The sequence below is a fragment of the Schistocerca cancellata genome, chromosome 2 (assembly GCF_023864275.1).
Source record: "Schistocerca cancellata isolate TAMUIC-IGC-003103 chromosome 2, iqSchCanc2.1, whole genome shotgun sequence".
In the NCBI taxonomy this organism is placed as follows: domain Eukaryota; kingdom Metazoa; phylum Arthropoda; class Insecta; order Orthoptera; family Acrididae; genus Schistocerca; species Schistocerca cancellata.
This window is the reverse complement of record NC_064627.1, coordinates 770,822,018-770,848,377: the sequence shown is the minus strand read 5'-3', so window position 1 is coordinate 770,848,377 and position 26,360 is coordinate 770,822,018. Positions and strand designations below refer to the sequence as shown.

General features: G+C 40.0%; 1 protein-coding gene across 4 annotated transcripts in view; it reads left to right on the top strand.

Annotated features, from left to right (window-relative positions):
* LOC126162596 (dual specificity mitogen-activated protein kinase kinase 4-like) overlaps positions 1-26,360 on the top strand; it is a 138,861-nt gene that overhangs the window by 31,814 nt on the left and 80,687 nt on the right. For 2 of the 4 annotated variants that reach the window (XM_049919203.1, XM_049919202.1), the window contains 2 exons: positions 11,433-11,514; positions 20,729-20,860. In XM_049919203.1, the coding sequence (XP_049775160.1) occupies positions 11,433-11,514; positions 20,729-20,860 (214 nt within the window). The remainder of the gene's footprint in view (positions 1-11,432; positions 11,515-20,728; positions 20,861-26,360) is intronic. The other 2 variants (XM_049919205.1, XM_049919204.1) reach the window with 1 other exon arrangement.

Below are 26,360 nucleotides of genomic sequence, written 5' to 3'. Positions count from 1 at the left end.
ATGTAGATGCCACCACCCAGTGCAAAAGAACGAAGTTCTGATGACATTGATATTTTCTTCCTTCAGTGACATGTTTTAGGTGCCAAATGTTCAGATGTATGTCCTCCCGCTGTTCTAATGAGACTGTCTGTAGGGCATGTGGACAGGTGTCCCATGAGGGCAGCTCTCAGTATGTTAACTGTCTGGAACAGCCAACCTTCTCATTCACCGCAATGCTCAGTGTTCAATAGGCAGAAGAAAATTCAATAGTATAAAACACTTCACTGCCTATCTTATCAAGATGCAAAGAAAAGTTTGAAAGACTTCATCTGACTGATATGGTCTCAAATTTTGCAACTGTTGTGTCACAGTCCATATCTCAGGTGATGTCAAGGTCTCGCATGACACTTCCTGGCCCTCGTTGTATTCAAAGGCTTGCCCTACAGTTGAGGGAGGGAATGTCAGCTCCCTTACCCTGTACAACTGTAGCACCGATGGCACCTACACCATTGGTGTGACCAGAGGTGCCTAGACTCCTCTGGCATCATGTGGCATGAGGATACCTGCCAAGGAGCCCCCCTGTCAAGACAAGGACCAGTAGCCAAAGGCTGTATGGTCCTCGTTGCTCCTGGAAGATAAAATGGAGAAATCTTTAAGGAAATTGAAGTCTCACAAGGATAAGATAGATAAGCAGAAAGATAAACTACTTTCTGAAGCTTTGGATGTTGCACTACCCATCCCTGCAGATGTTGAGCCTATGCACACTGATGATGCATCTCACAATCAGGTGGACTATGATCTAGTAGTGAAGTAATCACATCCATCTTTTCCATTCGCCATTTTCTCAGACCTTACTCCATTGCTCCTTCAATGGAACTTTAACAGCTCTTATCACCATCTGACTGAACTCCATCAATTAATGGCTACTTACTCCATAATGGCATAGTACGTCAGGAAACATGGTTTACAGCAAAACACGTCCCTGCTCTGGAAAACTTCAAACCCTGCTGTATCAATTGCGTTAATGTCAAGAGAGTGTCCTGTGGGGTCTGTAACCTCGCACCCTCTGATACTTCCAGCAAGCAGGTGCACTTTACCAGTGCATGAGAGGCTGTGGCCGTTAGTGTGTACCTGTCAGCTTGGGTGACAATATGTAAATTTCATCTATCCTCAGATGGACCTTTCCATTATTACGAGTTGTTAGAGTGGAACAGCTATCTCCCTCTTTCCTCTTACTGGGGGACTTCAATGCCCATAATCCTCTGTGGGGTGGAGCAACTATGTCTTGCAAAGGTAAAGTACTAGAAAACCTTTCAGAATTGGACATTCGCCTACTCAACACAGGAGCTGCAACACATTTAGTGCAGTCCATGGAACATACTCAACTACTGATCTCACGGTTTGCATCCCAAGTATCTTATACCTTATTCAGTGGCCGTCCATGTTGATGATGATCTTTGTGACAGTGACCATTTTCCTATTGTTCTCTTCCTCTCCACTCACAAATGTCTGGAACATGATCCATGTTGGTCATTTTGAAAAGCTGACTAGAAGGCTTTCATCATCATGGCCAATTTTGCAGCCAGTTGTGCAATGGATATCCGATAAAGTGGTGCAGGATACTCTTGATACTATTAAACATACTATAGCAGCAACGATACCCTACTCCTCCAGTTCATCCTGATGATCACTGGTGCCATGGTGGTCTGAAGATATAGCCACATCTATCAGGGAATGCCGCAGGGTGCTTCAACAGCACAAGCACCATCCCTCTATGGCTAATTTAATAGCATTCAGGAGACTCTGGACGAAAGTACAGTTTTCATTAAAGAAAAGGAAGCAGGGGTGTTGGGAGTAATGTATATCAACTGTGCAATCTCACACACCATCGTTCCAAGTAAAGACTAAACTCTGGCGCGTTTGTGGCCTCCTCCATCCTCGGCAGTTCCTGGTGTCCTCGTCAGTGGTAACATCTGCCCTGATTCCATGGAACTTGCTGAATGTTTTGTGACACAGTTTGCGGAAGTGTCTGATAGCAGTAATTACTATCCTCATTTCCTGACTCTGAAACATCTTACTTAACACCACCTGCCAACCTTCCATACACACGGCACATGGCTCTCTATCGTACAGCATCAATGTCAGTGAATGGGAGCTTTGCAGCACTTTGAGTATCGAGATATGGCTCCTGGATCCACAAAATCCGTGACCCAATGCTCTAAATTCATTTTGCGAACAGCAAAATATGTATCCTTGGGCTTTTTAATCATATTTGGGAGGAAGGAGAATTTCCCTGGAAAAGGACCCACATATTTTAACTAACTACTGGCCAATCTCTCTCAAATGGGCTGTGTAAGCTATTCGAATGAATGGTCAATCACCATCTTTGTTAGTGCCTTGAAGCTGGAGAGCATATATCACAATTTCGAAGTGGCTTTCAGGCTTTCCAGTCCATCACAGATCATCTGGTTCATCTAGAATCTGCAGTGCCAGTGCTTTTGTGTATTGCCAGCATCTGATTGCTGTATTCTTTCACCTATAGAAGGCATACAATACCACCTGGTTATGTCTGTCACACCCAATCTACACTGCAGGAGTGGTGTTTTCGGGGCAGTTTACGATTTTGATCGAGAATTTCCTGTCTCTCGGTCTGGATAGGTTTCAACTTTCAGCAACCATTATGTACAGGAAACTGGAATCTCTCAGGGATCAATTCCGAGCGTAATGCTGTTCACTCTTGCTGTCAATGATATCATAAATGCAGTGAGCCTCACAGTCTCTCCATCACTGTATGTGGATGATCTTTGCCTGTGCTCTACTTCTGCATCACTGCGCACTGCTGAGTGCCAACATCAGGTGGCTGTCTAGAGAGTAAGTGATTGGGCCCTGAAACACGGCTATCAGTTTTCTCCTGAAAAATCATGAGTTATGCATTTTTGCAACTCCGAACTCTGCACCTGCAACCAGAAATTTATCTTGGTGACCAGTCATTTGGAATCATTGAAACTTTTAATTTCTTAGGTATTAATTGTCAACAAGATAGCTTGACTGCCACATGTGCAGTTGGCGACGGGAGCCTTCCTTATGATCACTGTTGACAGCCTAGTGACACAAGCTGGTGTCCCACCATTGTGGGTTAGATGACAGCAGCTTCTGGCAAATTATGCAATCATAATCTGTCAGAGGCCTACTTTCACCCAACTCTGTTCCACAACCAACGGTTCATACTGTTGAGGCATCACCCAAAACTGGGTGGACCAGATGGGATTAGACTTGATATTCTACTGAAGGACCTCTACAGCCTCCTTCACTCTGTGTTCCTACAGCTCCCTCTTGACAGCCCCCATAGTCTGTACCCTGTCCTGCGATACAGATGGATCTGTTTTCTTTTGTGACCCCAAAAAGGATGCTCATCCTACCCTTCTCCGACACCTGTTTCGTTCGATCTTCCATTATTATTTTAATTCAATATGCATCTACACGGATGGATTGAAAGTCAGTGACAGGGTTGGTTATGCTTTACCACATTCAAGGGGATACGAGAAGCACTCTGTCAAGTGCCTGCAGTGTATGCACTGCAAAGTTGGTTTCTGTATCTCAGGCATTGAGATATGGCAAATCCATGGCCACAATGAACATTCTGATCTGTTGCAGTTCCACGAGTTGCTTAAAAGGCATATTGCTGTGCTATCCCAGAAATTTTTTGGACACCAACATCCAGAACCTACTGGTTGAGCTCTACAGCTCTGGAAAGTCAGTGACCTTCATCTGAACACTGGTTCACATAGGGATTCCAGGAAATGAACTCACCGACCATTTTCTGTTATACAAGAATGGATGCAGCTGCACGAGACCAACATGACGTTGGAATAATGAGCTACTGGGCATTGACTTATGACTACAACTTCAATGCAAACATCATGAAGACATTGGTCCACCAGGCATGCAGCTTGTCAGATCCAGACAGTCTGGTGGCAGAAATAGAGTATCTATGATCAGTGTTATACAAGAATGGATACACAGCCAAACAGACTCAGAAGGCCCTTCAGCCACTCCAACATATGACCTAGAGGAAGAGCAAGATGAGGCAAAGACTCTTGCATACATGCCCTATGCAGAATCAGTTTTTCTGCCAAAATCGGCCTGATTCTGAGGAAACACAATGTGAAATGTGTGTTCTGCCCTCCTACCACAATAAGAGGGCTACTGTGAAATATGAAATATGACCTGGGGCTTCGAAAATCAGAAATTTGTAATAAAACTTGCCAGTGTGGCATGCCATACACCGGCCAAACAACTAGGACATCGGACATCATATGCAAAGAACATCAGAGGCGTACCCAGCTAAGACAGAGAACTATATTGGTCATTACCAAATATTGTCAGGAATTCAATCATTTCCTGAACTCTTATGAAATGAGGGTTCTGACACAGACCCCCCGATACTGGGCGAGTCTGCGGAGATAAAGGTGATGGAAAACTGGCTACCAACTCAGCAGGGCCATGGGTTCTGCACTGGAGTTGCTGGAAACACAATGGGGGCAGCAGCAGAACTCCAGAAAAAGAAGAAGTGAGAATTTGGATGTCAGAAACGAACTCCAGATAGAGCACCAGGATCACCTTACCAAAGATGCAGCATTGCAGAGCATTTCTAGCCAGAGTAGCCTGAAGAGAGAGCACCTAGAACTGCACTGGACCGAAAACAGAATGCCAGCGAGCAGACAATTGCAGGGAATTGAAGACATAACACCAGCACTTGGCCTGGTGCACAGGACAGAAGAGGGGATGCTTAAGAATGTTTCTAGTGGGAGTGGACTGCACAGAGAACACCAGGAACCGCAACAGACTGAAAATGGAATGCCAGTTCACAGACAACCACCCTGGACTAAAGAGAGAACACCTAAGGACACTACTGGTGGAAATGCACTGCAGACTGAACACCTGGAACTGATGCGGGAGGGCTAAATGCATGGATGTAAATACTGGAACCATTCCACATGACAAGCCGTGTGATGATGATAATGAGTCAGAGTTGTCAAAATATTTCGTGCAAGGATGATGCTGATACCCGACAGAATACCCAACACCTCAAGATGAATTTCACATGTTTGATGTTTTCAGAATCCATGCTTGTTGGCATGGAGGACGTCATTCTGTTAGAGATATTTAATTAGTTTGAGTTTGGGATATGTTCTAAGATTCTGCAACAAATGGATGTCAAGGATATCACATGGTAGTTTTGTGGGTCGCTTCTGCTATGCTTCTTGTTGATAGGTGTGACCTGTGCTTTCTTCCATCTATTGGGCATGTCTTTTTGAGAGATCAATGATAAATTATTGTTAAAAGGGACCTAACCTAGATGAAAATTCAAGACAGAGTCCTTAGGAATTTCACTGGGCCCTGGAGCTTTGTACAGTTTTAGCAATTTCAGCTGCTTCTCTATGCCACTGACACTAACATCTATTTCTCTCATCTTTATAGTGGTACAAGAATTAAACTATGGTTGTACTCCTGGGTTTTCCTTTACAAAGGAACAGAAACTTTGACTGTCAAAATTTTATCAGTAAATTGTTGAAGTATTCATAACAAATTTACCTTATTTCCCATATCGTTAACGTTGATATGCAGCAAGATTTTAGAACATATATTGTGTTCAAACATTATGAATTACCTTGAAGGAAACGGTCTATTGACACACAGTCAACATGGATTTAGAAAACATTGTTCCTGTGAAACACAACTAGCTCTTTATTCACATGAAGTGCTGAGTGCTATTGACAAGGGATTTCAGATCGATTCTGTATTCCAGGATTTCCGGAAGGCTTTTGACACTGTACCACACAAACGGCTCGTAGTAAAATTGCGTGCTTATGGAATATCATCTCAGTTATGTGACTGGATTTGCGATTTCCTGTCAGAGAGATCACAGTTCATAGTAATTGACGGAAAGTCATCGAGTAAAACAAGTGATTTGAGGCATTCCCCAAGGTAGTGTTATAGGCCCTTTGCTGTTCCTTATCTATATAAACGATTTGGGAGAGAATCTGGGCAGCTGTCTTTTGTTGATTGCATATGACGCTGTCATTTATCGACTAATAAAGTCATCAGAAGATCAAAACAAACTGCAAAACGATTAGAAAAAGTATCTGAATGGTGCGAAAAGTGGCAGTTGATCCTAAATAACGAAAAGTGTGAGGTCATCCATATTAGTACTAAAAGGAACTCGTTAAACTTCGGTTACACGATAAACCAGTCTAATCTAAAAGCCGTAAATTCAACTAAATACCTAGGTATTACACACACCTACTAAGGAGACTGCCTACACGACGCTTGTTCCTCCTCTTTTAGAATACTGCTGTGCGGTGTGGGATCCTTACCAGGTAGGACTGACAGAGCACATCGAAAAAGTTCAAAGAAAGGCAGCATGTTTTGTATTATCACAAAATATGGGAGAGAGTGTGTCACAGAAATGATACAGGATTTGGGCTGGAAATCACTAAAAGAAAGGCGTTTTTCGTTGCGACGGAATCTTCTCACGTAATTCCAATCACCAACTTTCTCCTACGAATGTGCAAATATTTTGCTGACACCAACCTACATAGGGTGGAACGATCACCACGATAAAATAAGGGAAATCAGAGCTCATATGGAAAGATATAGGTGTTCATTCTTTCTGGGCGCTATACGAGATTGGAATAATAGAGAACCGTGAAGGTTGTTCGATGAACCCTCTGCCAGGCACTTAAATGTGATTTGCAGAGATGTAGATGTACTCCCTTCAGGAAATTTCTCACACTCAGATTATTCTCGGGACTGAGAGCTGGCTGAAATCCAAAGTAGGAAGCTCTGAGATATTTAGCAATTCCTATAATGTAGGTTGAAAAGACAGATTTGATGCTGTAGGAGGAGGAGTGTTCATTGCAATCGGCAAGAATATTGTCTCTACTGAGGTTGAATTTGAGTGTGACAGTGAAGTTGTATGGTCACATATAACAGATCCAGGTGAAATCAAGGCAGTTGTTGGATGTTTTTACCAGCCACCTGATTCCACTGTGACAGTTGTAGAGTCATTCAACCATAGTCTACAGTCAGTAGTGCAGAAATAATCAGATCATGCAATATTAGTTGGAGATGACTTTAACCTACTGAGTATAGACTGGGACATCAATGTATTCATTGCAGAGGGTACACACAGGCAGTCTTGCGAAGTATTTGTGAACACATTTTCCAAAAGCTGTCTTTGAGCAGCTAGTTTGAGACTCCACACACAGTGGAAATATTTTAGACTTGGTAGCTACAAACAGGCCTCACCTTATCGATGATGTAAGTATAGAGACAGGGATTAGTGACAATGAGGTCATCATTGTGACTGTAGTTACTAAGGTTAATAAGTCAATCAAGAAGGATAAGAGAGTATTTCTAGTAGAAAGAGCAGATAGGCAGTAGTTAGCATCATACTTAGACAGTGAATTAACATTATTTAGTTCCAGTATGATGAACACAGAGGAATTGTGGGTGAAGCTTAAACAGACTGTAAATCCTGTTCTGTGGAAGTATGTGCAGAGTAGGTAACAACAAAATTTGGAAACTGCTGTGGAAACAAAGGCTGTTGCACTCTCGGTTCAAAAGAGAATGTGCAAATGAAGATGAACTCAAGTTAGTAGAGATTTGTGTATCTGTAAATAGATCAGTGCGCAAAGCATATAGCAACTAGCACCGTCATACCTTTGCAAAAGATCTTACTGAGAACCCGAGAAAATTCTGACCGTATGTAAAATTGCTAAGTGTGTCTAAGGCTTCCATCCAGTCACTCATTGACGAGTCTGTTGTGGCAACACAATATATTAGAAGGACATCCGAAGTTTTAAATGTCATGTTTAAGAAATCATTCACACAAGAGAATTGTTCAAGCATACCATCGTTTGACCATTGCTCAGACTCCTGTATGGAGGACATAGTAAGAGGCATTCCTTGTGTAGAGAATCAACTGAAAGTGTTGAAAACAAATAGGTCACCAGGTCCGGATGGAATCCCAGCATGGTTTTGCAAAGAGAATTCAACAGCATTGGCCCCTTACTTAACTTGCATATATCACAAATCTCTCACCCAGCACAAAGCCCCATGCGATGGAAAAAAAGGTGTGTGTGACTCCTGTATATAAGATGTGTAAAAGAACAGATCTGCAAAATTACAGACCAATATCCTTAACATCAGTTTGCTGCAGATTTCCTGAAAATATTCTGAGTTCGAATATAATAAATTTCCTTGAGATGGAAAAGCTGCTGTCCACAAATCAGCATGGTTTCAGAAAGCATCACTCGTGCAAAACTCAACTTGCCTGTTTCTCACTGATATCTGGTGAACCATGGCTGAAGGGCAACAGACATATATTTCATATTCATTGATTTCCAAAAAGTGCTTGACACAGTGCCCCACTGCAGACTGTTAATGAAGGTACAAGCATGCGGTCTTGATTCCCAGGTATGTGAGTGGCTTGAAGACTTTTTAAATGACAGAACCCAGTATGTTGTCCTTGGCAGCGAGAGTTCATCAGAGGCAATGATATTGTCAAGAGTGTCCAAGGTAAGTGTACATAATTGAAGTGTTGGACAGAGTGAGTAGCAAAGGACAGCTGTTTGCTGAGGTGTATGGGAAGGAGTCATCATTGAGTGACTAAAGGAGGATAGAAAGTGACTTACACAAATTTTGTAGTTGATATGATGAATGGCAGCTCCCTCTAAATGTAGAAAAATATTATTTAATGCAGATGAGTGGCAAAAACAATCCTGTAATATTTGATTACAGCATTAGTAGTGTCCTGCTTGATGAAGTCACCATTATTAAATATCTTGGTGTAATGTTGCAAAGCAATATGAAATGGAACAAGCATGTAAGGATTGCAGTAAGGAAGGTGAGTTGTTGAACCCTTCATTGGGATAATTTTAGGAAAATTTGATTCATTTGTAAAGGAGACTGCATGTAGTACACAAGTATGGCCCACTCTTGAGTACTACTTGAGTGTTTAGGGCCCGAACCAGGTCAGATTAAAGGAAGACATCGAAACAATGCAGAGGTGGCTACTAGATTTTTTACCAATAGGTTTGAATAACGCACAAGGATTACAGAGATGCTTAGAGACCTGAAATGGGAATCCCTGGAGGGAAGACAGCATTATATTCAATGAACACTATTGAGAAAATTTAGAGAAATGGCATTTGAAGCTGATTGCAAAATGATTCCAGTGCCACAAATGTACATATTGTCTCTTACTGAGGCATACAGATTGTCATTTTTCTCTTGCTCTATTTGCGAGTGGAACAGGAAAGGAAATGGCTAGTAGTGGTAGAGGGTGCTGCCCGCCACACATCTTACAATGACTTGCAGAATATATATGTAGATGTAGAAGAATTTCTGCTTTTGCTTTGCTATCCTCAGTTTCAGTTCCTGTCACATCTGTGATTGATGGGGTGCTAACAGTCTTTAATGTTTGGTGTACATAATTTGTGTGTGTGTGTGTGTGTGTGTGTGTGTGTGTATGTGTGTTAGATCATTTATTTGGTTTATGATTACAAGTAATGTAACTGCATACATTCAGTAGTAGTAGTAGTAGTAGTAGTAGTAGTAGTAGACTGCTTTTAGTTGTGCGAAATTTGTAAGAGTACGTATGTTGCAACTGGGAAAGACATTGCTTAACTAGTAAGGATCTCAAAACAAGAAATGGAAATATTAAAAATAATAGCAGCTGTGAGTTGATACAAGGCGTAGGGTATAGATAACTGAAATAATTGTAAAAAATAAAACCTATACGACAAGCCAAAACTGACATCGAGGCACTCTAGCAGCCTGTGTGTATTACGCAGGGCTGCATATCACAGAATATTGCCAATATCTTCAGGTTCCACAGTATTAAGTTAGTATTCACCATAAATAAATAAATATATAGTAGAGATTTAGACTTTATATGAAACAGGATGTAAAGAATAGCACACAAAATCAGGCATATATAGGATCATTTATAAACTGTGTTCAGTAGGTAAGTTACATCCAGAATGTTATGTTGCTCGACAATCTGAAAGAGAATTTTATAAATGCACGAAGAAAAGTATATAACAGCAAATGTTTGACTATTGTTAGTCAACAGAAGAAACAGGCCACAAGTTTGATAAGAGACATTTCTCAGGATATTACGCAACATGGAGAAGAGAGACCAAATGAAGATGCATGAAGAACTAGACACATTTTTCCTTTCTGTTGAAGGTGAACTGCATTATAAAAAATAAGATAACTCTACCCTTTCCTCCAGGCATTTTGAGAAAATGTTACATAATGTCAAAGTGTTGTGTTTATTAGTACCCTGCTGAATTGTATAATAACAATATTATTTGTACCTTTGCACTCATTTAAGTGTATATTAATTTAAAGGTATAGTATTCTTGAAACAAACTGTCTAATTTAGACAGAACAATACATGTGCCACAAATTCTTTATCTTTATATTCAAATGTAAACACTATGGTTGTGTATGTTTGTGGTGGGAGGGGTGGGGGATAGTTGGTAGAGCATTGCAGTAGATGCGTAACATCCAAATGCATTATGCAAATCTCAGCACATTTAGTCTGGTAAATAGTATATGTACAAACAGGTTTTGTATGATTCATTAAAAATACTTGAAGGAAATGTAGCTGCTCAGTGACTTAAAAGTGATAGTTGTTCAGAACCTGACAAATTAGGTATATTCATGGTAACCCCTCTTTTTCTGTCCATCTCTATTTCGAGCACTTCTTTGTAATTTAGGAAGCATCCATCCATTGTTTGGTCTGTGTTCACTGATGATATTTGCTCCACCTGAAATAATAAATTTATCTTATTCTGTTTTTAGAAATTATTTCATGTGATCTTTTCTCTTAATGCCATGTGATACTCCTTGTTGAAGATCGTATCTGTTCAGCAGTACTAAAACCTGTATTCCTGAGTGGCTTTCCTGTTTAACGCCTCAGTAGTTTTGTTTTCTCCAGTCCTTTCCCATCCGAGTATCAGATGAAGGAATGGCTGCACCCAAGGTGTATGTAGGATTCTTGCCACATTTTATTTGTGTATTTATTATGCTAGCTGATTTTTAGACTTTGTTCTATAGTACATTGATTGTAATTTCTTTACCTGGTCACTTTTAATTGTTGTTATGTGAATAGCTTACCTTTTGAATACAGTAAAGTATTTTGTGACTTGCTCATGAGGGGTAGTGTGTTTAAGTACACAATATACTGCCTTTTACAATTGTACATATACTGAGTCATTAAGTGATAATATGATATAGCTCTAAATAATTTATCATCCTTCTGTAGAACTTGTACATTGTACTATTTAATTTATAATTTTGATAATTTCTTGGTGTGTCAGGGTTTGTTATGTGTACAGTATGTATTTCACACTGATCAATTGTGTTGTCCATTACAGCTGAGAAAAGGAGACAGTTGAAACTCAGTTTTGGCTCATCTGGCGGTGGTTATGGGAGCGGTTCAAGTTATCAGCCATTTGTGTGAGTGAAAACTACAGGAGTAAACTCTATTATCATAGTCATAATGAGAGCAAAATTTCTGGGACATTATATGTGCAAAGGAAGAATAGACCACCACTGACTATATAGATGAAACCAATGGGTGGTGCATAGTAGGTAAAAAAGGACAGGCGAATTGCTTAGCACCCAAAGTCATCATTTATTTTTCATGGAGCAAGAATTAGTGAGAGAACATATGACACTTCTCTGTTACTGTAAAGCTGCTAATTGTATGTGTTTGGGGAGGAGAGGGGACAAGCTACCTATTACCTCTTTCACATATGCCACATGAAGCTATGCATTGAAAACATGTACGGGAAAAGCATCCATTCAGATCATCTGTAATGTGAGTGGTTGTTTCTGCTTCCTTCACTTTCAAATCCAGCTGCAGGCTATATCTGACGATGCTTTTTATAAGTCTATTAGTCTGCTGCAGTCTAGTAGGTAGATTTTGGTTTCTTTTTTTGGTTAAAGATAAAATGTATTGCATTCATTTTGGGCTGCATTTTGTAGTATGAAGCATACAACACCATCACAGAGTATTATGTCCTAAAATTTTTGTTTCTGTTTGGCAGCAACAGCACATTGAACGTTTCACAAGGGAAGTAGTGTTTTTCCAGCCTATTTTATGAAATATTTTAAATGTAATGAATCATTCTGGGTGGATGTTTGTAATAACAGTCTCACAGAAAAGCACACTGCCTGCAAATTTCCATTCTGAATAATAAATTTAAATAGTATTTTATTTGTGGTTCCTGTGTAGTTTCATGGTTCTTTATCTTGGGACTGCGGCCAATCGATTTCTTAGCTATAATAATTTATTTCATCATAATCAGATACATGTCTGTGTTCATAGTCCGATAAGAGAATGTCTCCTTCTGTGCTGTGTTAATAAAATTATCACAAAACCTCTCCCACAGTAAAGGAAAATACAACAAAAGTCTTAGATAAATTATGCAGGATTGAAATTGTATCTCTCACAAGCGTTAAGTGACATACATATTGAGAAGTAAATCGACATCTGTTAAATTATTTCGTGTGGGGTGTATTATCAGCTTCCCATAAAAAGTGCATGGTCAATATGACTAACATGGTTGCTTGTATCTTTGATAGTTACACATTTGATTACAAGCAAATTAGTATTGGGCAGAACTGCAATCTTGTAATAGATCTTTTGTCATTTCTTTGATTTTCAATACCATTCTCTGGTGGTCACTCACAAGTGCTGAGTGATGAATCTGTTGTGACAGTTGAAAGTTTTTGTCAACCGGAGATTTGAACCCAAATATACTGCTCACATAACCAGTTGCTTTAATTAATTTGGCCATCTGAGCACAGCTCCAGGACCAGTTCAGACTGTTGTAAAGCTAACCTGTATGAAGCAATGGTTTTCCTAGAAGTTTCAATATTTTATACTCCTGTTCTACCAGTGCTGGTATTTTTGGGTATTATAATACTTCACAGCTGATATTGCCGTGTTCGAGTCCTGATGAGGATAAATGTGAATTCCCACTGTGAAGTTCAAGTCCAGTATTGGAATCAAAGAAATAAATTGAATGAAAATTTAAAAATGAGATATCTATAGTATGTAAAACAAGGGGAATGCACTCACCCATAGTGGACTAAGGTGTGGCACATAGAAACATGTAACAAGAATCACTGTGCTTTTGGGCTCTTGCACTTTTTCTAGTATAAGTACACACATTCCCACACAAACACTCAAATGCACACACTGGTGGCCATGGTGAGACTAATTATTACTGATTATTTGTAGCAATTACCTAGACTGAAGGAGGCATAGGAAAGGGTGCAAGGAGGGGATAATGGGGAAGAGAGAGGTCTTTTGACAGATGACTTGGTTTCTGAACAACAAGATGAAAGGAGTAAAGAGAGCAGAGCATAAAAGAGAGCTGGAAAGAGGGAAAGGGGGAGGTAGGGGGAAAAGTGGACAGGAAGGTATAGATGAGGAGGGAGACAGGACAGAGGAAAGAGAAAGCAAGAGGTGTGTGTGTGTGTGTGTGTGTGTGTGTGTGTGTGTGTGTGTGTGTGTGTGTGAGAGAGAGGGGGGGGGGGATGAGAGAAGGCAATACACCGTGTGCTTGGGGAAGGGGTGCTGTGGACAGAAGAGAAAAGGAAAAAAAATAAAATTTTTATCCATTATATCTCTGTACAAGGTTTATGCCTATCTATAAGGTCTATTGCGAGCTTTGTTATACATAGAGGATCTTTCAACAACTAAACACAGGTAGTGGAGGCAGCACCAATTGCAGTGAATTGGAACTTTTGTAAGTGGTAGTTGGCAATCTTGTGAAGAGTATTAACCACTTGTTTAATTAATATGTATGTAAACATAACTTCTAAGATCTTGGTTACGATGGTGTATTTGCTCCATGAACGTACGTTTGAAGAACAGTGTCCTATGATCAGATTTTTACTTTCAAGAATAGGGCAGGAGAGTAAATTGTGTTTTTAGTTGTGGAACTGCTTAGCTGTTGAATATGTTCTTTTGTCACACACGCACGCACACACACACACACACACACACACACACACACACACACACACAGAGAGAGAGAGAGAGAGAGAGAGAGAGAGAGAGAGAGAGAGAGAGCGCTAGCACTGAGGTAGGGCCTCATCCAGAACCTTAGTGGCAATTTCAGTGTTTATTTTCTTATCAACTGCTCAAAAACTCATTCAGATGTCTTACTCTGTTGATAAATGGTTCCTGAAGTGAGACTACTGGTCTGACAACAATTTTTGGGTATTCTTCTCAAAAACCTTCAAAATACTGGAAATAAAGAAATTGGTCAATAATTGTCTGTATTATTTCTCACGCTCACACTCATACTCCCACTAGTTTCAGTAAAGAATGTTTTGGTCTAGCTGAGAAGTATGTGAAAGATACATTGCACAAGTGACTAGTGCAGCAATTACATATACTATCTCCCTGCATTTCACTAGTCTTCAGGCATAACATCCTTTGTACAGGCAATAGCATTGACTTGAAAGCATTATGCACTAGATCACTAATGTACATTGTAAAGAGTGATGGCTCTATCTCACTCCCTTGGGATACTCCTGAAATTATCTTTACATCATATATTTTGTTCTGCTAAGTATGACATGTTGCAAAGAAGTCTTGAATCAGTCACATATTTTGTCTGACTCTCAGTACTCATATTTTGTTCACTGAACAATAGAGCATAACTATATCAAATGCCTTTCTGAGGTCAAGGAACATTCCATGAACCAGGATGCTGTTGTCTGCAGCACTTTGGATCTGTTGGACAAACAGAGCAAACTGAATCATTTGAGGAATTCATGTTGATTTTTATAGAGGAGATTTTCAAAATGTTATTCTCCAAAAAAGTATAATATAGGAACATAAAGAATGTTCCGTAATTATATAATAATATTACAAGAAGGAAAGTTGCTACTCACTGTATAGTGAAGATGATGAGTCGCAGATAGACACAACAAAAAGACTCTCACACTGAAGCTTTTGGCCAACACACACACACACACACACACACACACACACACACACACACACACAACTCACCCGCATGACTGCAATCTCAGGCAACTGAGATCACACTGTGAGCAGCAGCACCAGTGCATGATGGGAGTGGCAACTGGGTGGGGGTAAGGAGGAGGCTGGGGTTGCGAGGGGGAGGGATAGTATGGTGGGGGTGGTGGACAGTGAAGGGTTGCAGGTTAGATGGAAGGCAGGGGAGAGGTGGGTAGGAGGGGGGGGGGGAGTAGCAGGCAAGGAGAGAAATAAGTAAAAAGACTGGGTGTGGTGGTGGAATGATGGCTGTTTAGTGCTCGAATGGGAGCAGGGAAGGGGCTGGAAGGGTGAGGACAGTGACTACAAGGTTACGGGAATGTAGGAAGTATTGCAGGGAAATTTCCCAACTGCGCAATTTAGAAAAGCTGGTGTTGGGGGGAAGGATCCATATGGCACAGGCTGTGAAGCAGTCATTGAAATGAAGGATATCAAGTTTGGCAGCATGTTCAGCAACATGATGGTCCACTTATTTCTTGGCCATTCGTGCGGACAGACAGCTTGTTGGTTGTCATGCCTACATAGAATGCAGCACAGTGGTTGCATCTTAGCTTGTAGACCACATGGCTGGTTTCACAGGTAACCCTGCCTTTGATGGGACAGGTGATGTTAGTGACCGAACTGGAGTAGATGGTGGTGGCAAGAAGTATGGGACAGGTCTTGCATCTTTTGTTGTGCCTAACTGTGACTCAACATCTCTGCTATATGATGAGTAGCAACTTTCTTTCTCATAATATTGTTATATTCCATCCTGTATTTTCCATTGTTTGATAATTCTATAACAGAATGACATCAGCAATATTGGTCTATAATTATGTGTATTTATTGGACAACCCTTCTTGAAAACAAGAATAACCTCCACTTTTTTCCTACAGATGGATACCTTATTGCCCCAGTGACCTATAAACTGCAACTAGAAAGGGAACAAGTTCTTTTGTACAATCTCTGTAAACCTGTATCATGTGCCTCATCTGGTCCAGATAATTTTCCACTCTTGAGCAGGTTTAGTTGATTTTTTTCTATTCCAGTATCACTTCTCAATATTCAATATCTGTGATTTTGGTGTTCATGTGGTGGAGGAAGAGCCGCACTACAATCTTCTGGGGCAAAGTGATCTTTGGAAGGACACCTTCTGTTTATGCGCTAGCATACTTCCTGAGTCACTGAAATAATGATTTCAGTTGGTTTTAATGAACAAACCGTACAAATGCCCTGCATGTCCCCAAGTAATGTGCCCAGTAGCTGAAGCAGAATTGAGTCATTAAATCTAGTATCCATGTGAGGTTCTGGTAAGTCACTTCTGTGTAGCAGAAGGGCTTGTGTTGCACTGATTATGAGTCCATTACTAATAGGAACATTGTAAATGACGTTGCAAAACAAAGTTGTATAACAGGTGAATGTTTGGTACATTCATAGGCCGGTCAACTACACAGCAGAAAAAAAACCAACATATTCCATCTGTTGCATATGTTTCATGTAGAGACTGTTTGTGAGCTGATGGATTGTGGAACTAAAGGTTTTGATTTCAGTGTGTTGGTAAGCTAGGAAATATTAAACTGTGTTTATTCAAACATGAACATAACTCCAGTCTATGTGTACCCTCTAAGTTCATTCTCAATTTTTCTAACAAAACAACAGATCCTGAAAGAAGTGAGAACTCTGAAAATAGTGAAGAGGATGTAATGCAAAACAGTATTGTCTATTTTGCTGAGTATATTAGCACTTGTAAGATATCTTCAGAAAGTTACCTCAAATAATATAAATAGTGTACAAATTAGTAGCTGATAGTTGCTAGACTATAAGAATTTTAGAAGTAGGCTAAGTGTATCATTGGCAGAACAGGTAGTAATGTATATACTGTGTGCATATTGTGAAATAGCTTGTGTCATGCTGATGCTGGTGTGGTCTCTTCCGTGGCCATTTGAAATCTGTTTGTTGAAGTGCAAGATGAAAGGACTATCCTCATTAGCAGATATAAGTAAATAATAGTGACATTAACTGAATTTAATGTCAGAGTCTGGCAGAACATGACAGTAATATTTAATAAGAAACCCTTGCTTTTTGCACTATGGCTATACATGATCATAGGACACTGGGTCAGACTACAGAAGCTTTCAGCAAGTGTGCATGTACAAACAGAAAAAGGAGGTACAGAAAGTTACTTTTTAAAATCCCCTTGATGATGAAATTGTTAAAGAGGCAGCACAAGTTAGTATTTGACAAGTATTATCCAGGATATTGGCCGTGGCCCACTTGAAAAACTAGCTTTTAATTTTCTTGAAGTCATTCAGTAAATACTGGCAGATGAAATCTGGATAGCTTGAAGGGATTTGTACTTCTCTGAATCCAAGTTCTGTACTAAGAGGAACATACTGAATGACAGTGCCGAAGTTGGTTGTGCGATAAGTGAACAGTGGTCACAGGTGATTGAATGGTTCCAGCAGACAGACAGATTTTGTAGACATGGAACAGTCTTACAATTTGTAGGTGCTATTGTGGTTTACATCAGACCTTAAAGAACTTATTTACTGAAATGTGTTCATTCACTGCATACAGTCAGACAAGGAACAAAAACTTGAGGGAATGGAATTGTGGCTGGCAAACTTTTTCCCAGTATTATCCAGAATAATTCGAGCTTTATTTTCAGCATCGTCATTAGTGCTGGAGCCATTATACCATTATTTTCATTTCATTAGTACACAGTAAAAATACATGAAATTATCAGAGCTAAAAAAGTCACATGTACACTATTTAAGAAGATACTGCTATCATCTTTTAACATAGAGCACTAACCTCGAAATCTAGTTGAAGATGAAACAAAATAACCTTTTCTTATGCCATAGCTTATTTCTCTGTTTTATGGCTTAGTTTTGTGATTAATTCATCCACTCATTCATTCATCATGTTGTGAAGATCCTTCAGGAATTTGGAAGAAATTACACATGTTCATTAACAAAGTGAAGGAATTGTTAGAAAGATTTTGTATTATATACTTGCATTTCGTTGTTTAATTTTATGAACATAGACATATGCAGTTGTGTGTTTGGACTTTATAATTGGTGATGGATAACATATTTCATATTGAATATTGCTTTTGAAATGAATCTATCTTTAAGTTCACCTTAATATCCGTTTGCTTGTCTGTGTGATTTTTTTTTCTGTTTTATTAATTAGAATATTTGAAAATATTTTTAATTAAGGTAGAAGTGATAGTTCTCTGTAGTAATAAGCATCTTGTTTGTCACCTTTTCGTGTTGTGAATGTATGTTTCCATTTCTCTGGTGTCTGTTCCAAGTTATATCTTTCTTGGAAAATTCTTTGTTGGCCTTTAATGATTTTTATTTAGGATCACTTCAAAAGCTCAAAAGTAAATTTTTTATGCAGCAAATTTGATTTGCTTTTGTTGAAACTCTGTGGTAATGTTACTTCTCATTTTCTATTCCTACATACTCTCTTTTTACTTCTGACTGTTCTAAGTATTTCCATTTCTGTATTATTGAAATTGTTATTGTGATTGTATTATGTTAATTCTGTTATTATTTGTGTTTTTATTTCTAGTAACTATAAGCAAATAAGGTTACTTACTTTTAAGCATAAATATTCTAATACCTAGTACCAGTCTCTAGCTCACAAGTTTCTGAACTATTATCCTCAGTATATATGTTTCCACTAATCTCTTATTCTTTGTTTCACTCTAGTTGTTATGTTAGATATGTTACCAAACTTTCTTAAAATTCTAAATCTCTCAACTTTGTCAGTGCATTTTATTACCAATGCAAACAGTGTGCTTTTAGAAATTTGATGTGTCATATTAATAAGTACTGTGCTGTGCTGTTATTAATTTGTGTAAATCGTGCTTTCTTTGTATCATTTGTGTTATAATGTCTTTGTGTTACATGCATGAATATTTTTGCAGCACATCCATGAAAAAGTGATAATATTTGTCAGTATAAAATAATTTACAGTTACCAACATAATTCTTACCAAGGGTGCTGTTGATTCCAAGCAGCCAGTGAGAGAGTAGCAGACAGATAGTGTATTATGAAACAAGAGATGGAGAAATATTTTCGCATTCTCATTTCTCATGTCAGTATACCACCACCTTGGAAATTGTAACATATTCAGAAGAAACAGTTAAATAATTGCCACAACCCAAATTATAAATTTAAATACTGCTCATTTCACTTACAACAATTTAAGCTGCGCTATCAAGTCCCAGTCTAACGAAAACCTCATAATTCATTGACATATTTGGAAGAAAAACAAACATTTGTGACAACAGCAAAGAAGAGAAAGGGGTTCAATTTCAACACTACAGATTCATTCTCTCTGTTCTGACCTCTCATTGGTTACATGAAACTATCATTCCATTGGCTAAGCTAAACTGGCTCATTGCCAGCCTGTGAGCAGCAGAGAAACACAATCATGACTGGTGCTGGCTGTGCTCTAGACTTTACTTGTGCATAAGTGTTGTCCCACAGAAAATAAGTGTGGCGACTGTAGTTTCTAATCACTGTCACATATACCTACAAAATCAGCATTGATGCAAGCATCAGAAACTTTAATATTAGATCATGTAATGTATTATTTACATAACTAGTTGAAAGATATCAAATATAATTATGGCGACAGAAATATAAAGTTTACAGAATGCTTTTGAAGCTAATAGTGTTCTATTAGAGGAAAATTAAGAAGCGAATGTAGTTAATTGTGTAGAATGTTGGAAAAGGTGGGAGAAAGAGATTGGATTGGGGGGTGGGGGGGTAGTCATAAACATTGGGCAAGCTTTTGAATCTTAAGTTTGACAAGCTTGAGTAGCGAACTTCATATTTTTGTCTGTTTCCTATCATGTTTCACGTGTGCAGCTGTTTCATGTATTTGTGACACCATTCAATTTTTAATTTCTAAGGAGCACTTACCAATTTTGTATGTTGTAGGAACTGATCAATTTGGTTTGTAATGCTAAAACAGCAAATAAGTGAAGAAAAGCATCACAGTATTTGTTTATCATGTTTGTAATTTTTGTAACAAGCCTGCCACAATGTTTTTCAAAGTTGATTGCTGTTTTCATATTCACCTCATTTGTCAGATGTAGAGCTGAGTGTTACCTGATAAAACTGCACGTTGATTAAAATATTTAAAAAGATGACTGTTATGATTGATATCTCTGTCTCCAACAGATTTCTTTTTTCTAGTGAATACAAGTGCTGTATGAAGCATGTGTGCTGGTATTACAGATTGAAATAACAGGTAGCCTTTCTTGCAGGTGCAGATTTACACTGTGCTATGATTGTTTTGCATGCCCTGTGTAGGTTGCAATCATCGCTTAATGTGGCGGGTCTGTCAGCTGTGTAGTTGTGCTATGGTTCAGCATGTGCATTGTATTTTAATACACAGTTTTGCATTACCGAGCTCACTACTCGTGGTACTGGTGAATATTACTAATTCCATTAACCGTTATTGGTAGAGGTGGGTGGTTTTTCTGTATACACAGCTAATTTGTAAAAAAATTCTATTGCACAACTCTCAACATTTTGCTACTGTATAGTGCCAGTTGAATTATATGTTGATTAAAAAGAGAGAAAATGAAGTTCATTATGAGATAAAAATAATTGCGATTGTGTTTAGGTGTCGAACATCTCAATCTGGTTCAAATTCTACAGTTGATGAGAGGCTCAACTCAAGTCCTGTTCGCTCACGAACAGGATTTTCTCGCTCTCGACTACCCTTCACCCAAGACCTGATGCCCGACAAGTCACGGTGAGCCCCATTCTGTCAACAGTGTGCAACCAGCAGTGTGTGTGTGTGTGTGTGTGTGTGTGTGTGTGTGTGTGTGTGTGTGTGTGTGTATTTAACCAGCAGTAACATTAAATAAGCCTGTTGTAATTAAATTCCTGTTTTGTAACAGGTTTAGATTTCTTGACTAGTTCGCTATGAGATGTGTAAATTGCATAATGACTTCAGATGTAGAAGTGCAGAGTGTGCTGATTATAGTTCCCAATTTCTCCAAATAGGGGAAAGTTGCTTTCTGTATAATATTTCATGTTATTTATTACCTTAGAACATGTTAGAACATATTCTTTGGCTCATGTTGATGATTTAAATTTTAATGTGTTTCATCATCATTTTGAGTTGGGTCAAAAGTAAAATAAAAAAAGGAAACATTTATCACTGTGACTGTAGGAATGTCTATTTGCTCCATTTCAACCAATGAAATTACCATACTAGATTGGAGAATTACTCTCTTACCCCAAGTTTATTATTAGCTGAAAAAATCTGTTCTGGCGACTAAATATGTTGCGGCAATTTTGTATCATTACAGTCTATTTTCTGTTATAACTGTAACTAGTGAAAAGCTGTATCCAAGGTTCTCGGGTGTCCAGCTGGATCCGATCGTCGAAGTTCCACGATATTTCAGCGAATAACTGTTCTGCCATCATCAGGTGGTGCTGATGGAATGATCTGCCTGCGCTGTGTCCGTGGTATTTATGTCAGCGGCCAGTCTGGCCCTGACCAGGGCCAGACTGGCTCTTCGCTTAATACGGTTCGCTGCAGGCGTGCATATGTGATGCATCATTTTGGCCAAAGTAGGTATGGTGTTTTCAGCCCTACACTTATGTAAAAAGTCGAGAGAACTCAGCAGACGTCCTTTCTGGTTTCGAAGCTTATCCAGTTTCTTCACCGGTTGGTACATATCCTCCCCGTAGAGGTTGGTAATATGTGATCTGAGGTTTAAGCGAAGAGCCAGTCTGGCCCTGGTCAGGGAGAGGATTTGCTACACCCGTCTACTACTCGACAAGAACGCCAAGGAGCTGCTGCATCTTCACCTACGATTATCCTCCATACTACAAGATCACTCCTGGGAATGGGTGGATGGTGTTACCTGGGCCCAGGCAGACTGGACCCACCGGAAATCCACGGAGAAGCAGATCACCAAGTTTGCATGACTACCTGGCAAACCGAAAACCGAAAAATGAGATAGTGTGCACTAGACGGACCGTGATTAACCTCATGGGTAAACCACTTGACGACACAGCTACAGCTGTACTTGAAAAAGGACTCAATTTCGCACCGACACCTGCATCTCTGCCGTTCAATGAAATAATCTCTTCAGTAGAACAGGCAGTCTGTGGCTTACCAGATGACAAAGCAGAAGAAATCAGAAGGGAAACTTGCCGGATTGTTTCAAGGGCAACACCGGCCAGAAGCAACATCTCGGGAGCAGAAAGAGCAGCCCTAAGAGCCCTCAGAGACAATAAGGAGATAGTCGTCCTTCCTGTCGACAAATGAAATGCCACAGTCATCCTTGAGAGATGTGACTATGAACAGAAGATGCTGCAATTGCTAGATGATCCAGCATATCGGAAAATCAACACAGACCTGACCAGGAAGATACAACAAAGCACTGCCACCCTTGCTGAAAAATGGCGCGGTTGAGGACAAGGACATCAAAAGACTTCGCCAACATTCGGCGGTAGCTCCGCGGATATATGGTCTCCCAAAAACGCACAAAGAAGGGATGCGACCTGTAGTCAGCAACATAGGGGTACCAACGTATCTTTTGGCACAGCACTTGGCGGGTATGCTAAGACCTCATGTGGGGAAATGTGCGCAACATATCCGGAACTTGACGGACTTCATTGGCCGCCTGAAGGAGATGACAGTACAAGAATCTGACATCATGGTCAGCTTCGATGTCGTCTCATTATTCGCACGTGTCCCGCTGGAATATTCTCTCTACTTAATCAGTGAGAAATTCGGGCCTGGCCTGACACAACTGTTCAGGCACGTGTTAACATCTATGTACTTTGTCTTCAATGGTCAATACTACGAGCAGACTGATGGCGTAGCCATGGGGAGCCTGCTCTCCCCAGTGGTGGCCTACCTGTTCATGGAGAGTTTCGAAGAGAAAGCACTGGAAGCCGCCGAACTGAAACCTATATGCTTCTTTTGCTACGTGGACGACAAGTTCATCATCTGGCCACATGGACAGGAACAGCTACAGATACTTTCTACAACAGCTAAATTTGGTCCACAGTAACATTCGGTTCACCATGGAGACTGAGAAAGATGGAAAACTATCCTTTCTTGATGTCCTAGTGGAATGTATGTCTGATGGCTCACTGGGTCACAGTGTGTACCGCAAGCCTACACACACTGACCTGTACCTACATGTCTCCAGCTGCCACCATCCGGTGCAGCTTAATGGAATGCTCAACACCTTGGTACATAGAGCACACTCGATCTCTGATGAACAGAACTTGCCAACAGAACTCAAACACCTGGAGACCGTGATCTGCAAGAATGGGTATGGCAACCGCCAAATCCAAAGGGCCTTCCGACAACAGAAGTGCAGCAAGAACCGAGATGAAGAACAAGCCGAAGAAGAGAAGCAAGCTCAGGCCTTTCTGCCGTTTGCTGGCAACGTGTCATCAAAACTAGGGAGACTGTTAAGGCGACACAAGATTGACACAGTCTTCCAACCACTAGCAAAGATTCGTGACCTACTAGGAACGGCAAAAGATGACGTAGGCCTTAAGAAAGCGGGCATATACAAAATCCTACATCGGCCTAACAGTTTGCACGGTTGAGGACCGATGCAAGGAACACGAATGTCACACCCACTTTCACCAACCCAGCCATTCGGCCCTAGGAGGACACTGCATTGAAACTGGACACACAGCGAGATTCAAAGAGACAAAAATCCTGACGGCCACAAGTGCCTACTGGGACAGTACCTACAAGGAGGCCATAGAAATTTGTGTAACAGATAACCTCATCAACAGGGACATCGGGTTTCAACTTAGCAAGGCCTGGAAACCATTGTTAAACACCGTCAAAGAGCAACGGCGTGAGCGGACGTGAGATCCTTCCACAACAGGGGACGGAGATGAACTGCACCTACCACCGGGCCCGGCTGCAGCTACACCCCCACCCCCCATCCCCCACCACCACCACCACCACCACCACCACCACGCGGCACTCCGCTCCATCGGCCGTCCACGCCAGGGTACGACTCGGGACCCTGCGGACATAAATACCATGGACACAGTGCAGACAGATCATTCCATCAGCACCACCTGATGATGGCAGAACGGTTATTTACCGAAATATCGTGGAACTTCGACGATCGAATCCGGCTGGACACCCGAGAACCTCGGATACAGCACACTCGCTGGGAAGGCCTCAGATCACATAGTGAAAAGCTTGTTTTCTTTTTACCTAATGTGCTACATGGCACTGGGGTTGTATGGTTTGTATATGTTTAAAGTTGTTGAAATTGCTTCTTTTTGTGTGCGCTTTAATATGGTGATGGTTTCTCTACTTTTGCATTGCTTTTGATTAACAAAGCAGCTTATGCTTGGATAGTGGATTGTTATAAAGAAAATGAACTTTTTTGGGTTTCTGCTTGTTTATCTTTGAGCCTTTTACCAGAGTGTGTAGGCAGTTAATATACATTTTTGTTATTGGTTGTGTTTACAATAATTTAAGAGGTATGAAAAACAGACAGATGTAGAAAACTGATGTAAACCCAAATTTACCACTGTAGTGCATTCCTGGACGGGTTGGGGATTTTCTCCGCCTCGGGACTGGGTGTTCATGTTGTCCTCATCATTTCATCATCATCATAATTTGTGTCAGTGACTACATTGGATTGTGTAAAACTTGGGACTTGGTACGCATGCTGGTGACCGCGCAGTTGAGTGCCCCACAAACCAAACATCATCGTCAACACCGTAGTACATCAAAATAACATGAAGTTGTGCATATTATGTGTTGAGGAGTGTAATTAACTTCTGTTGTTTGATTTTTTCAGTAATTATTTGATCAAAATGTTGTTTCTATATCTGCTTAAGGTGAATCTCTTGCAGAATGAGAACAAAAGGGATGGGCTAAACACCTTTTTACATCCAGCACTTTAGGTACCCATAGTGACTGCATATATTTAAAGCATTTTCAAGCTGCAAAACTTTGTGATATCAGAAACAGATTGTTTAATGAGCTACTAATATCTGATTTGTTTTGTTGTCCAACCTGCTTGTGATATCTAGTGCATTCTGTGTTTGCATCGCGTGTTTATATAAAATGAAATGAGTCTTACAAAGAAGACTGCATTATTTTAAGTTCTTTGCTTAATGCAAGAGCAGATATAGTGCAAAGAAAGCCATTAAGTAACAGCCATTAACACTTTGGTATTTCTTGGTATTAGAGCCAACCTGTCATCATCACTTTCTGACACAGATGACTCGCACTCTCCAAGATTTCTATTAATATGATCCGTGATCATGCTCCTTCTAATTTTTCTGTGGTAATCTTTATTCTACAGTTTTCTGTGTGTCTTATGCAAGCTGCCCATGCAGGTGTTGAGGTAGTGTCTATTGCTTCGTTTGTGCCTCTCAGTATTTTGCAGTTTGGAATGTACTATTATTCTCCACTATGTATGACTGTACATGAATCCATACTCGCTTTGTTGGGCTACAATGACACTATTATGGTGGTAGTCAAACAACACAGTGCCCATACCGATTCAAAATTTAATCAATAAATTTGGTATGCTAGTTCGTGGGCAGTGAGAAGAACCCGCTGTTCTCTTCTGAATTAACAGTGACATGAAGTCACCATTGAACTTGTGCTAATATGGATACTAAAAAAGATATATAGGAGGCACAAGTTTGTGGTGACTAATTTATTTAATGACATAGGTCGATATAATCATCATCAGATAATCAAAATATGAACTGGACCAATATGCGAATAGTATGGAGTCATGTAAATTACATCAAGATAACACGTCCCATGTCATATTTGCATGTGCCTAAATTACATGACCCCATACTACTTTCTTGTGAATCCTATTCATATTTTGATTATCTGATGATGATTACATCAAAATTGTCATTAAATGAACTAGTCACCACATAATTGGTGACTCCTATATATTTTTTGTAGTGTCCGTATGAACACTATTTGAATGGTTAAAAAACTCTCCTCCGGTCTGTGACAAACCAAGAGGTATTCTGTATGAGGCAAACTCGGCAATAATATGAGGCAAGCTCAGCAATAATGTCTGTCTTTTTTATGTTCCCAGTTGGAGCTTAGTTCACTTGTGCAGAGTGGTTGATCACGTTATCCACGACTATAATCAAACATGCAAGAATATACAGCAACAACAATTTTCAAAGACACTGTATGAGATATGAGAATGGTAATCTTCAGAATTTGTAGTCTGCTAATTATGGAGAATAAAGCCAGTTTCTAC